A 12021-nucleotide genomic window follows, 5' to 3' on the forward strand; every position below is an offset into this window, starting at 1 on the left:
CTCATCTCTGACACCATCCCCCTTCATCCTGCTGCATTCACACCTAACTCTTCCTGCAGCAGCACAGGGGCAAGAGACCTAAAGCCACTGTGCTCTGCCTGTTCATCTCAGATCTTTAAAGCAGTAGTTTGGCCTACAGATCAGCCATGGCATGTTTCCCTGAGCCCAGTGTCTTCCTTGGAAGTGTACACCTTCAGCTGTTTGTGAAAACAAAATAAGGTGTGAACAATGGGACAGAACCTCAGTCTTTCATCGGCCTGTCTTTATACGAGATAAGCTTCACACTAATTAAAAGAACCAGAAATCTGGATTGTAACGTCATAGATCATCTTTTAATCATCTTAATCAGCAGATTTCTCCCATTCTACTTCTCAATCTGACATTCACAAAATATATATTTTTCCTTGAATAATGTCCTCAAAGTAGTGCTTCCCATCGGTGAATGAGAACTGTAGATGAATGAAAATATCATTCAGTGAAGCATTAATCATTCAGGACGGTAATGCCCCTTTCACACATGAACTGTAGTGCAAGTATAGGGTCCGGAGATGGTCTGGAACGGTCGTTCACACATGCAGCTCACAGCAGGAGATTTTCAGCCTCAGGCACGCTCATGCACAGCTCTTGTAAAAGGTGAAACTCCAGACCACTTCCCGTGCTGTACTCACATGTGATGACTCTGACTTTACCCGGAAAATTTACTAGGGCTCGAGGAGGATAATGCCCAGGTAAGGTATGAGATGAATGTTGTGGTCGCGTTCACACACACAGCTCCTCCGGGTAAATTCCGGATCATTACTGGTTCGTGTGAGAAACGGGCATTAGTTGGCTGTGACATTATTATTATTATTATTATTTAATCACACAGAAGCAGTGAAATGCCAAAGGAACTATCCTCCAATCCATTCAGCCCAGCATTAGCAGGAAGGAGGCGGCGCATTACTTTAGTGTTCCAAATACAACAAATAAAGACGTTTTGGAAGTTTACTGTACATCAGGTGCAGCCATCTTTCTTTTACACTGCAGAGGGTGTGCCTCATACTGCGAGCTCATGTTCTCAGGTTAGCTTTGTTAGTCTGCTGATTGCCCAGAGGTCTACGGTCAGTCCTGGTGAGGGTTACTTTAGCAATTTGGGCACAGCCATGGCCGTCATTGAAGATATAGTTGGGACGGTGATATCTCTGAAGACCGGCGCAGAGTTGGTGGAGACAGACGGTTTACTCTGACTCAGAGTCTCAACAATCATCTGTCTCATATCACGAGTGGCATCGCCTCGAACAGCTAGCAAGGCCACGACGTGCTCCTCCCTACAGTAAAGACAGAGTGAAGGCGAATGAGGGATGTATTTACCCACATGCAGTACTTTTATTTGCAATAGAGCAGAAAAGGAAGGAGGTCAGAGAGACGAGCCGCTGATGATGACACCCAACACGAGCTCACCTGATGTCCGGGTACTTGGAGACGAGTGTGGACACCTCCAGAAACAGAAGCGTGGGATCGGTCAGTTTAAAGACCTCTGCGATGGCAGTGATTGAGCCGCACAGCCAGTCTGTGTCCTCTCCCTGACCACACACAAATGGAGTGTCTGATAAATGCCATCAGTTTCATTTTCATGACCATTTAAAGGAACACTAGGGAAGATTACAGCACTGTCCTCAAAACAAAGGTGGTTGAGGATAGTGGGTGATGGTTTCCTACCCTCTTCCTAAAGTTACATAGTGCAATTTCTGCAGTGTTGAGCCTGGAGGAGCAATGACAATGAGTCTCTGTTCTCACTTTTACAACGAATTAATACATTCATCCATCATCTGTAACCGCTTATCCAGTTCAGGGTCACGGTGGGTCCAGAGCCTACCTGGAATCATCGGGCGCAAGGCGGGAATACACCCTGGAGGGGGCGCAGGTCCTTCACAGGGCAACACACACACACATTCACTCACACCTACGGACACTTTTGAGTCGCCAATCCACCTACCAACGTGTGTTTTTGGACTGTGGGAGGAAACCGGAGCACCCGGAGGAAACCCACTCGGACACTGGGAGAACACCGAATTGTTACAATGATGGTTAAAAATACTACAAAGTGTTCCTTTAAAACCCAGCAGGTCAGTTTTTGGACAGGTTAAATGTCACTCACAGCGGAGAGTTTCTTGAAGAGGAAGCTGAACTGCTCTGCCTCTTTGATCATCCTGTCTGCTCCCTCCTTCCTCTCATCTGCGTTTTTAAATGTGATGCGTTTCTGCATGACGGCCTTCAGGTATTCCACCACCACACGCCGATGAGCTTCGGCTGTCATTTCCTACACACACACACACACACACACACACACACACACAAATACAAATACAAATGATATCAGTCTAGCACATGTTTCCAGGCCTTGTTTTGGAAAACTCTTATAGAAACCTGGCACATCTCTGGTGTATTTTTAAACAGCTTTATCTACAATCACCACCTCTAAATACCTTGTGGTTTAGTTAACTGCTGCTTTAAAATGTCCTACAAATTGCCACCTTTAGCTTTTTATGGTAGGGATATGAAGATATGAAATATTCCTTTTCCTCTCACATCAAAGACCAAAAACCGTTTACCTGATTATAAGGCTTCTTGATCTTGGCAAAATCATTAAAGTAGTCCTCCACTGTAGCACAGATGGTGTCCACTGCAGGGCAGCCAGTCAGCCACTTGCGGGTCAGCAGTTCGTTGAGATGATGCTGTTCAGACACCGAGGGAATCCAGTGAGTGTAATTTGGGTTAAACTTGAAAACCACAGTCAGACACAGTCTCACTCTGCAATCGACCCTACCTCCAAATCCAGAAAGACTTCATCTAACAGGAACTGGCAACCCTCCTTAGCCACCTCGTTCAGGGTCTTCTCGATCTGCACGTCGTTTTGGGTGGGCTCTGATGAGGTTGAGTATTTCCGTTTCAGACTGTTTATGGACTCCCTAAAGGGAAGAATCCCTCAGTGTGGGTCAAATATGTAGCTTAACATCAAAGGATCAAGACCATCCATCCATCCATCCATCCATTATCTGTAACCGCTTATCCAATTTAGGGTCGCGGGGGGTCCAGAGCCTACCTGGAATCATTGGGCGCAAGGCGGGAATACACCCTGGAGGGGACGCCAGTCCTTCACAGGGCAACACAAACACAAACACACACACACACACTCACACCTACGGACACTTTTGAGTCACCAATCTACCTACCAACGTGTGTTTTTGGACTGTGGGAGGTTTCAAACCGAGGATCAAGACCATATTAAATAATAATATGTGAATAAAAAGAAGTGCTGTTCTGTGGTTCCGTTTGCTATCAACACAATGCTAAACCTTTCAACAAAACTTACTTAAAAGTCTGACAGTTATTGATAATGGCAATCATGTACTGAACGTAGCACTGTGGAAGCTGTCGATCTTTCAGGTGCTCCTCCTTGTAGGCAATGGCCTCATCCCTGTACCTGGGATAAAAGAAGTATGAGTATTGGTAAATTCAACCCCAATTAATTGTACAAATTGTGATATTTTATGACTTTGAAAATCCCATATTTAAAGCGTCCAGCATTGAGCGGGTTTTTCTGCAGAAGAGACGGAGAAACTGGTTGTGTGCTGTGAAAAGGTCCCCTCTTACCTCACCAGGAATGAGGTCATCTGTTTCAGACAGAGTCTCAGCACCTGCTCTTTAAAACTCTCATTGATCTGAACCGCTACTTGCAGATTCTGCTCAAACATCTGAATAAAAAAAAAAGAGGGAGAGGGGAAGAAAAAGATCAACAACCATGAAAAACACTCCTCTCCGCACATCCTCAGAACACAGGCTATGTTCATATCACAAGGCTTATTAATCAATTCTGATTTTTGCTTTGATGGGATTTGTGTATGTTTACGGTTCACATTAATAAATGTAAGTGACCTGTATCCGTCTGTAATGTGAATTAATCTGGCCCTGAAATGGCATGCCTTCCATTCATATTAAAGACTAAGCACCAGCTCTATGAAAGTGTCAAACAAATAAATACAGTGGAATTTGAGTTCCTAACTTGTGTTTGTTGATAGTCAGAAAACATGTTATTTCTTACTAATTCAAGGAATAAGGTTTAAAAGACCCTCAACGGTGTTCGGAAACTCTAATAGGCGTCTTGCATGTGACGTAGATGGTGGACAACAACTCTAGGAGTTGCACTTAATTTAATGCAAAATTACGAAAATTGTCAGTTTTAAAGCAAATTAAGCTGCTATTTTCATTTTAATTCATAGTTATATGTGTCAGTAACTAAAATAATGTGAAATATTCATGGAGGTCCATTAAGTGGTGCTTAGCCTTTAATGTCATGGGCCCACGAATCGGACACTTAAAAGTGAGTCAAATCTGATTTGGAAAGATTGGGTCCGTCAGGTGCACAGTTCTGAAAAAAACACAGATCTGTCACATTAAGGCAATAAATCAGATTTTAGTCACTTCACCCTAGCAAAGTTTATTAAAGTAGCCATATAAATAAACAGAAGAAATACCCATTTTATACTTCCTCAATTTACATTTAAATCACATCTACTGATCAAGTGATTTTAATTGGTAAATTCTTAGTATAAACTTCACATTTTTGTGCCTGTTATTCTGACTGACATTTGAACCAGCAACAACGTAAGTGACTCTATTATAAAATAAAATCAGGGGAAATGGCCAAAGATTATGTAAAAGTGTAAAGGAAGTTCTGAGAAACCTAAATGTGAATTTGAATCTGACCTGAGCTTTATAAACAACAGAAAAAAACGCTGAGTCCCGCATCTGGACCGGAGTCACTGTACCTGGAAGACAATGGCGGGAAGAGTGGTCTGGTAGTAGCCGTCCTGATCTGCCTCTGGCTCCGACTCCTTCTGCCAGTCTTTTTTATCGGTTTCCAGAGCTTTCCGCAGCCACCCTGTGATGTTGGACTATTGAAAGACAGACAGCAAGGAACAGAGTTACAACCTCAAAACATTTCTAAAGCAACATTCTAACTCCAATCAGAACTAAACAAAATTAGGTTTAATTTCTGTTGAGAGAGAAAAAAAAATGCTTCTTGGTTTTTTCTGTGCATTCTGGATGGACCCTACCCCTTAACGAATCACTCAAGTGCTCGCAGATTCACAAGCTCAGAAGCATGATTCATCCTTTAGGAGGCTTCAATCTGAACGTATTTAAATTCAGGCAGCACATTAGATGGTGTGAGGAGGACCTTTTTTGCCTCCGATGGAGAGATAGTGTGAAAGTGCATGTGACTGTGAATGTACTCACCGTGAATGTCTGCATATATTTGCCAAGGAGAACGTCCACCATCTCCTGAGGCAGCAAAGGCTCTAACTGCTTGACGTCACACTCTGGGTACAGGTCTGGATGGCCCATCATCTCCACACTGAAACGTACACAAATGCAGAGTTCCCAGACATGAAAACTGATGAGCAATAAACACTTTTTAATATAGAAAACAGTAGCACTGTTCCTAAGAGCACATTACAGCATTGACATCCCCTGCACTATGAGGAAAATGATGCAGGGAACATTTATCCACATCATATGAAGGTTTTGCTGCTTTCAATTCACCTGGACCCATAAAGCAACGTCAATATTTAACACCACTATAATCACAATGTGATATTTTAAAACTGCTGTGCATTAACCGCCTTTGAGCTCATGTTCTCTTCACGTCAGGTGATACACAGAGTTACATTATGCTCCTCCTATGCCTCAGTAACTGCTCCCAAGCTGCAGATGTGTCAAAGTCCTAAACACCTGTGGTTTAAATATTGCCTTAATTGCTGTGGGCTGCTCTCAGGCAGTTCTGGTCTCCTACATACGGCTCTGAGAGGAATAGAGCAGTGATGGGATCATGAACACACTGCCTCCATTAAGAGCTTGGGTTTCAGTTCAGCAGATAGAATCAGGATGACAGAAATCACTTCGTATTCAAAAGCTCAATGGAAATGTTTAATGTGATAATGGAATCATTGCTGGGAAGCCATTTTGTGCTTCACTCAACAACAGCCAGACTGTTTTTTTATATCTGCTCCTTTCATGTCGGATCATAACATATGATTCTTCAATTACACCATCAGATACAGAGGTTCAGCCGAAATGTTTTTCAGGAAATCTAAAAAGTCTGGAAAAATAAGAGCATGAGTTTGAATTTCACTTTTTGGAGAGTCAGATCTATCTGTAAAATGCCCCTCAGTGTCAAAGGTCAGTGAGTAATTTTCCCCAGTTGAAAAGCAGATTGGACTGAATGATAACAGCAAGAGACATATCCATTTCATTAAAGGGGAAATTAATTTTTCAGCGGATTACACATTAATTTGGGGATCTGGAGCCTACCAACACACACTGTATACACATACACATACACATACAACACATACAATGCAGATGCTTTAGAAGTGGCCCACCCCCTGGTCCGAGTCACTTTAACCACAGCACTGGATCCACATTTACATGAAAGCAGAGGGACAAGGTTAATCTGAGCAAAACAAACAGAGCAAGCACTGAGAAACAAGAAAAAAGAAAACTAGGCAAGCCTAGATTTGCCGGACTGTCATAAGCCATATAGCCACTGTCACAGAGGTGTTTCTGGAATTTCAAAAACAGGAAGGCCACAAATGATTATATATTCAATGTAACATTAGAGTAAAGCACGTGAAGTTTAAGGCGGCTGTGCGCAGCTTTAAGGAGTTTTATAAACACACAAACGCCTCAAAATGTTTCCCCACAACTTCCCTTCACAATATTTCAGGCAAAGACACACACTCATGTGAATAAGACAAATTCAGTAGCCCTCCTCTCTCTGTGAGATATAATGTGTGTGTAAACAACAAAGAAACTAACGCAGAGCCAAACACAGCCCCAGAAACACACACAAATGGAGCACAAATGAGCCCGTCCAGCTCCCCTGGGTGATAACGCTGTGTGTGAAACTCTGAGCTCATTCTTGAGTTACTGAACCTTGACACGCACACACACAATGCCACAGTTCGTGCTGAAGAACCTACTCCTCTTTCTTTCCAGGTCGGAGTGAACTGTGAGCAGCCCATTATCATTTAAAGGAACAGGTGCTGAAAAGGGTTGTTCAGTATAGTGCTGTATAGGCAGGGGGACAACAGAAAGCTGCTGTGGTGCTTTATCCTTGTGATATTTTGACCAAATCAGGTCACAGACATTTCATCAAGACCCAGAACTGTGCTCACATGTGGAAAGGGGTACAATATGGTCCCCATTTACTGATTAATTAAATATTTGTGGCTTTTCCTCATATTTCCACTAACTTCTGTCTTTTCCATGCGGTTAAAAATATTCCATCTGTGTAAATAGCTATTTCTTTTTTATGGTGGATCTCTTGCAGAGCATAACGGGCCTTGCTCTCTCCTCATCATCCATGCAGGCACCTTATAGACAACACGTTATCAGCAGATGAAACTTGGAGAGAGCATGTTCTGCCTTTAAGTCTCAGAACCTGGGTGTACAGTGTAATACAGGAGTACATTTCAAGCCATAATGAACAACTGACTGCTGTAAACTTATTTCTAAAAGCCTCAATTCTCTGCCAAAACATGACACTCTGAGCGGACCAACCTTTTGTATGTGTTGAGAACCCAGGTGAGAAGAGACACGATCTCGTTAGCCTCCAGATCCTCGGAGGCCAGCTCCTGAATGCGTGCGGAAAGTGCTCTGTGGTAGAGGTCGAAGAACAGCTGGAAGGTGTTGTAGTGTGGAGGGAAGCACTGCACCATGAGGTTCTTCACCACGATCAGATCATCCAGCACATACTTGCGAGTGATTTCCAGCAGCCGTACGAGCCACATCTTGTCCGAGTTTCGCGTCTCCGACTGGGTGCTCTCGATGCGGGCGCTGACTGTGCCTTCCAGGACCTGGTTCATTCTGCTCTTCCAGCCTTTGGGTCGGCCTGGCGGGATGAAGCCTGTCTGCTTCTTGCGGTCCAGCATGCGGCGATCGATCTTCTCCTCGCGCTCGATGATGCGCACCACCGACACCAGCATGGTGGGGTCTCGCCGCACAGTGACCAGAGCTCGCTGCAGAACCATCCACAGCTGCTTGGCCAGCTCATCAGAGAGACCCTGCACCTGGCCGAAGTACGCTCGGATCAAGTTCATGTCATGCGTGTTCTTGCTGTCCATGCGGTACTGCTCGTACATCAGGTCATCACGGGAACACTCCAGATCTATCAGCTTACGGTGGGCCTGCAGGAGCTCGCCCTGCTCAATCAGGTCATGGGTGTCATGCACAATTTCTGGCACTGTTTGGGAGAGAGAAATTGAGTCAAGTATTAGTACCCTTGTTAGGCGTAATCATATGAGTTTTTGGAGACATCTGTTTCTAAAAATCAGAACAGGATGTATGTTAAGATTTGACCGTTGCTGGCCGTAGGTGTCAACCAGACAAGTACAGAGCTCCTCAATGCACTACACCAGAGCTAGCTTTCACCTGAGAAGATGTTTTTGAGGTTTTCCACTGCAGAGGCCAGCTGACTATGCTGGACCACAGCATCCTTGACATCCTTCAGGTTCTCAATGGTGTTGATGCTCTGCCTCCAGTCTTTACTGACATCACCCAGCGAGTTCTGAATGTCCTTCACATCACACAAGGCGTTGTGCAACTGTGTGAGACCTGTTCGTACTCCGTCCAACTGTGACTGGATAGCGGCCTGTGAGAGGATGTGAAGACAGCATTTAGTGTAATGACACTTATATTTATTGTAGGAAGTGTTGGCATAATATAAATATATATATATATATATATACCAAAAAGCAGTCAAGGCAAGCAAACACACAAACTAATATCTCACTTTAAGTCTGGCCTCTACAGACGCTTTCTTTCTGGCCTCTCTTCTTCTGTACTGCTCAACTTTGTCCAGCTGATCTGACCGCTGTAGCATCCCTGCCACCCTCTGCACCGCAGTGGCCACAGCTTCTCTGTTTGTTTCCTCCATGACTGCAACCTGCACAAAAAAAGACCCAGAAGAGAGGGATGATGGATGGAGTTGCAATGACAGAGTTAAAGGTGGCCACTATGGCTCAAAATGTGTATAACGTGATACGAAAATACCAGAGATTACACATTATTTGGGTTAAAATTCTTTCAGGGAATTCTTAAAATACAAGCTTTTTAATGAGCACATAATGAGTACAAAAAAGGAAGGGATCCACAATATGTCAAATTTTAGGTAGTTTAACGCATCCGTTTTATTAAGAAAAGGTTTTCACAGCAGGAAAACCTTTTCTATTTTAGGAGTGAAGTGGCTCTTCTTGTAATTTGTCCAGAATAAAAGAACTGTCAGTTAACAATAACATTATGCCATTAATGTTATATTCCTAGAAATGCACTGACAACTTTAATAGAGCCTTGAAGGACAGTTATGACGAGAATCGGGGCTGGGGGTGGGGTACTTCTCAAAGCAGGGGGTTGTTCTACGAAGCAAGATTGATGAGTTCACTAGATAATTTAAGTCTAGAGGGCCATGAAATTGGAAAGTCCTTTAACTCTTTTTCTTTTGAAAATATTTGACACGAGGCTTACACTATCTATATGAAAGGTAATGGAGGCACCCTACAAAACTGGATTTCTTGATTTGACCAAATAAAACAAGTCCAAATCAAGACTGTCCAATCAGAAACTTGCCTGCAGCTTGAAAGCCCTGCCCCAAAGTTGACAGGGTTGGTTCCTTAGGAGTGTGACGTCAGAAACTCTAGCTGTCTGAATCCAAGTTTTTGAGAGTTTTTGTGTTGTTAACAAAGCAGTTTCAAAGCTTAAATGTTTGACCACAGCACTGACTGCTTATTTACTGCAGGATGTGCCTTCTGGTACATAAACACCACCACACGGTCATGCTAACAAGGTTAATGTACACTGGAGGGAGTCTTTAAGCCTCAAGTAAAACGTGTCGGTTAAGAGCTGATGGGCTTAAGTTATCTGTCTAACAGAGAAGTCATGCTTTGTGAAGAACCCCTGATTTAATCCATGAATATTCACAAACACAAACCAAAACCCTCTGGACGCGGCTGAAGCTACAGACCCAGCGCCGGACTCAAAAACAACCCTGAAATGGCGGCTAACTCCATCAAAAGAGTACTCTACCCAGGCTCCGCCGTGTTCCTAAGACCTCCGTGTCGCTCTGCGCTGAGATGATATCATATTAATATTGCTGTTATTAATATTATGGCTGATATTGTTAGTGTTATTTCTGTCTCTGCTCGGGATCTTCCTGGTTGCTGCGCCGCCCAACAACGCCTCTGTGCGCATCAGCGACGTCAATACTGCGCACAATATGCGCAACACGGCTCTCACGGCTGCGCAGGCTTTGTGCAGACCAGGGTTTTGGCCAGCGCTACATTTCATTTAGTTCATTTAATTTTACACAATTTGTCTTTGAAGTAAACTTTTGCTAATAAATACATTTACTTCTATTTACACATCTTTATCTTCCATATTTGTTATTTTGTTTCGTAAGCTGCAGCAAAACAGACTCTGATACTGATGGCAGAATATGTGCCTCTAAAGTCCTAGTATACATCTCCACACCATTGGTGTTTTATTACATAAGCAAGTCACCCATGCTCATGCAAATCTATCCCATGACAGATGATGGCTTTCGCATTTTTGTTGACAGCAGTCTAGATGGTCACTTTCTTTTTGGCACAGAGAATGTGATGAGTTTTTTCTGAAAACACAATGAAAAGGCTCATTTCACCAAAGAACATTTATGACATGACCTCTGGCCTACAGAACTCTTAGCAATTAGTTTCAGTTTGCTTTTTTTTCTACAGACTGTGTTAAAGGGAAAGACGATTGTGGGGAAAATGTTTAAACTCTGCATCTTTTAAGGTGGAACGGTATGATTTGAGGTAAAATAATGACTTGTACGTGGCTGAAGATTAGCTTGTCTTTAAGCCTTTATTCACTGTTTGAATTACCACAGAAATTCATTTGTAACTCGAGGTGTATAATTTTGTAGCACATTTGGTAATGCAGTTCACAGTCTCCCAGGTTTGGAGATATTGTTACCATAAGTGATCCAAAGCTGCAAAAAATAAATCAATATTACCCGTCTATGGAACAGAAATAGAGCAATATCCTCATCTTGCTTCATGCATTTCAAGGTTTGGAGTTCTCTTCATTGTCTATAAAAATCTAGATGGCTCTGCCATGAGCAGAGAGAGAGAGAGAGAGAGAGAGAAACTAGCATTCTAGCTAGTTTTTTTTTTAAAGCTAATTTACAGACACAAGGGCTTTGTAAACACAGTTTGGAGCACACAAACGGACTGGAAAGCTAGTAAATGGCGAACTGTTGTGAACTTTGCCTTTTAATGACAATGGATTCCCGATATATTCATTAGCCCATTTGGTTTATTCAAAATTAGCATAACTATTTCTGACAGTGCAGCAGATAGTGTCGAAGTCACACAGCTCCAGGGTCCTGGGGGTTGTGGGTTCAAGTCCCGCTCCAGGTGACTGTCTGTAAGGAGCATGGTGTGTTCGCCCTGTGTCTGCGTGGGTTTCCTCCCACAGTCCAAAAACACACATTGGTAGGTGGATTGGCGACTCAAAAAGTGCCCGTAGGTGTGAGTGTGTGTTGCCCTGTGAAGGACTGGCGCCCCCTCCAGAGTGTGTTCCTGCCTTGCGCCTGTGATATCGTGTAGGCTCCGGACCCACCGCTACCCTGAATTGGAAAAGCGGTTACAGATAATGAATGAATAAATGAATGAATTAATTTCTGACAGTGCTATCTGGGGGCTTGAAAGTCAATAATATTTAATTGTCATTTGCAGTATTATGTTTCACAGTAGGCAGTGAAACACATACTTTGCACTCTTATGTTGAGAACTGGACGCCAAGTGCAGAGTCAAAATGCCTCGTTGCTGACTGACCCTTTGGTGGATAATGCTTTTGTATTATAAATACTGCCTTGCATGAAAAGTCTAAATTTAAAATACATCACTGTATGAAATCATCATTCCTATCTTTAACTCTAGAATA

At 43.1% G+C, this 12021-nt stretch overlaps 1 protein-coding gene across 1 annotated transcript; it reads right to left on the reverse strand.

Annotated features, from left to right (window-relative positions):
- Window positions 1-293: 293 nt before the first annotated feature.
- On the reverse strand, window positions 294-10265 carry LOC136675664 (exocyst complex component 3-like). The gene is made up of 13 exons (XM_066652354.1): window positions 10123-10265; window positions 8834-8986; window positions 8473-8692; window positions 7603-8284; window positions 5278-5395; window positions 4809-4934; window positions 3634-3734; window positions 3353-3463; window positions 2807-2948; window positions 2592-2714; window positions 2138-2299; window positions 1441-1562; window positions 294-1307 (listed from the first exon to the last, which is right to left on the reverse strand). The coding sequence occupies exons 2-13, from the start codon at window positions 8975-8977 to the stop codon at window positions 1118-1120; spliced, it is 2241 nt and encodes a 746-aa protein (XP_066508451.1). The 5' UTR covers window positions 8978-8986; window positions 10123-10265; the 3' UTR covers window positions 294-1117.
- Window positions 10266-12021: the final 1756 nt, after the last annotated feature.

This window comes from Hoplias malabaricus, chromosome X1 (assembly GCF_029633855.1).
Source record: "Hoplias malabaricus isolate fHopMal1 chromosome X1, fHopMal1.hap1, whole genome shotgun sequence".
Lineage (NCBI taxonomy): Eukaryota > Metazoa > Chordata > Actinopteri > Characiformes > Erythrinidae > Hoplias > Hoplias malabaricus.

Coding starts and splice junctions, on each gene's coding strand:
- LOC136675664 (XM_066652354.1), bottom strand. CDS start 8,977: ATGGAGGAAACAAACAGAGAAGCTGTGGCCACTGCGGTGCAGAGGGTG. Junction 8,285..8,472: donor CCTCAAAAACATCTTCTCAG/GTGAAAGCTAGC, acceptor TCTCCCAAACAG/TGCCAGAAATTGTGCATGAC. Junction 3,464..3,633: donor ATGACCTCATTCCTGGTGAG/GTAAGAGGGGAC, acceptor CTTTTATCCCAG/GTACAGGGATGAGGCCATTG.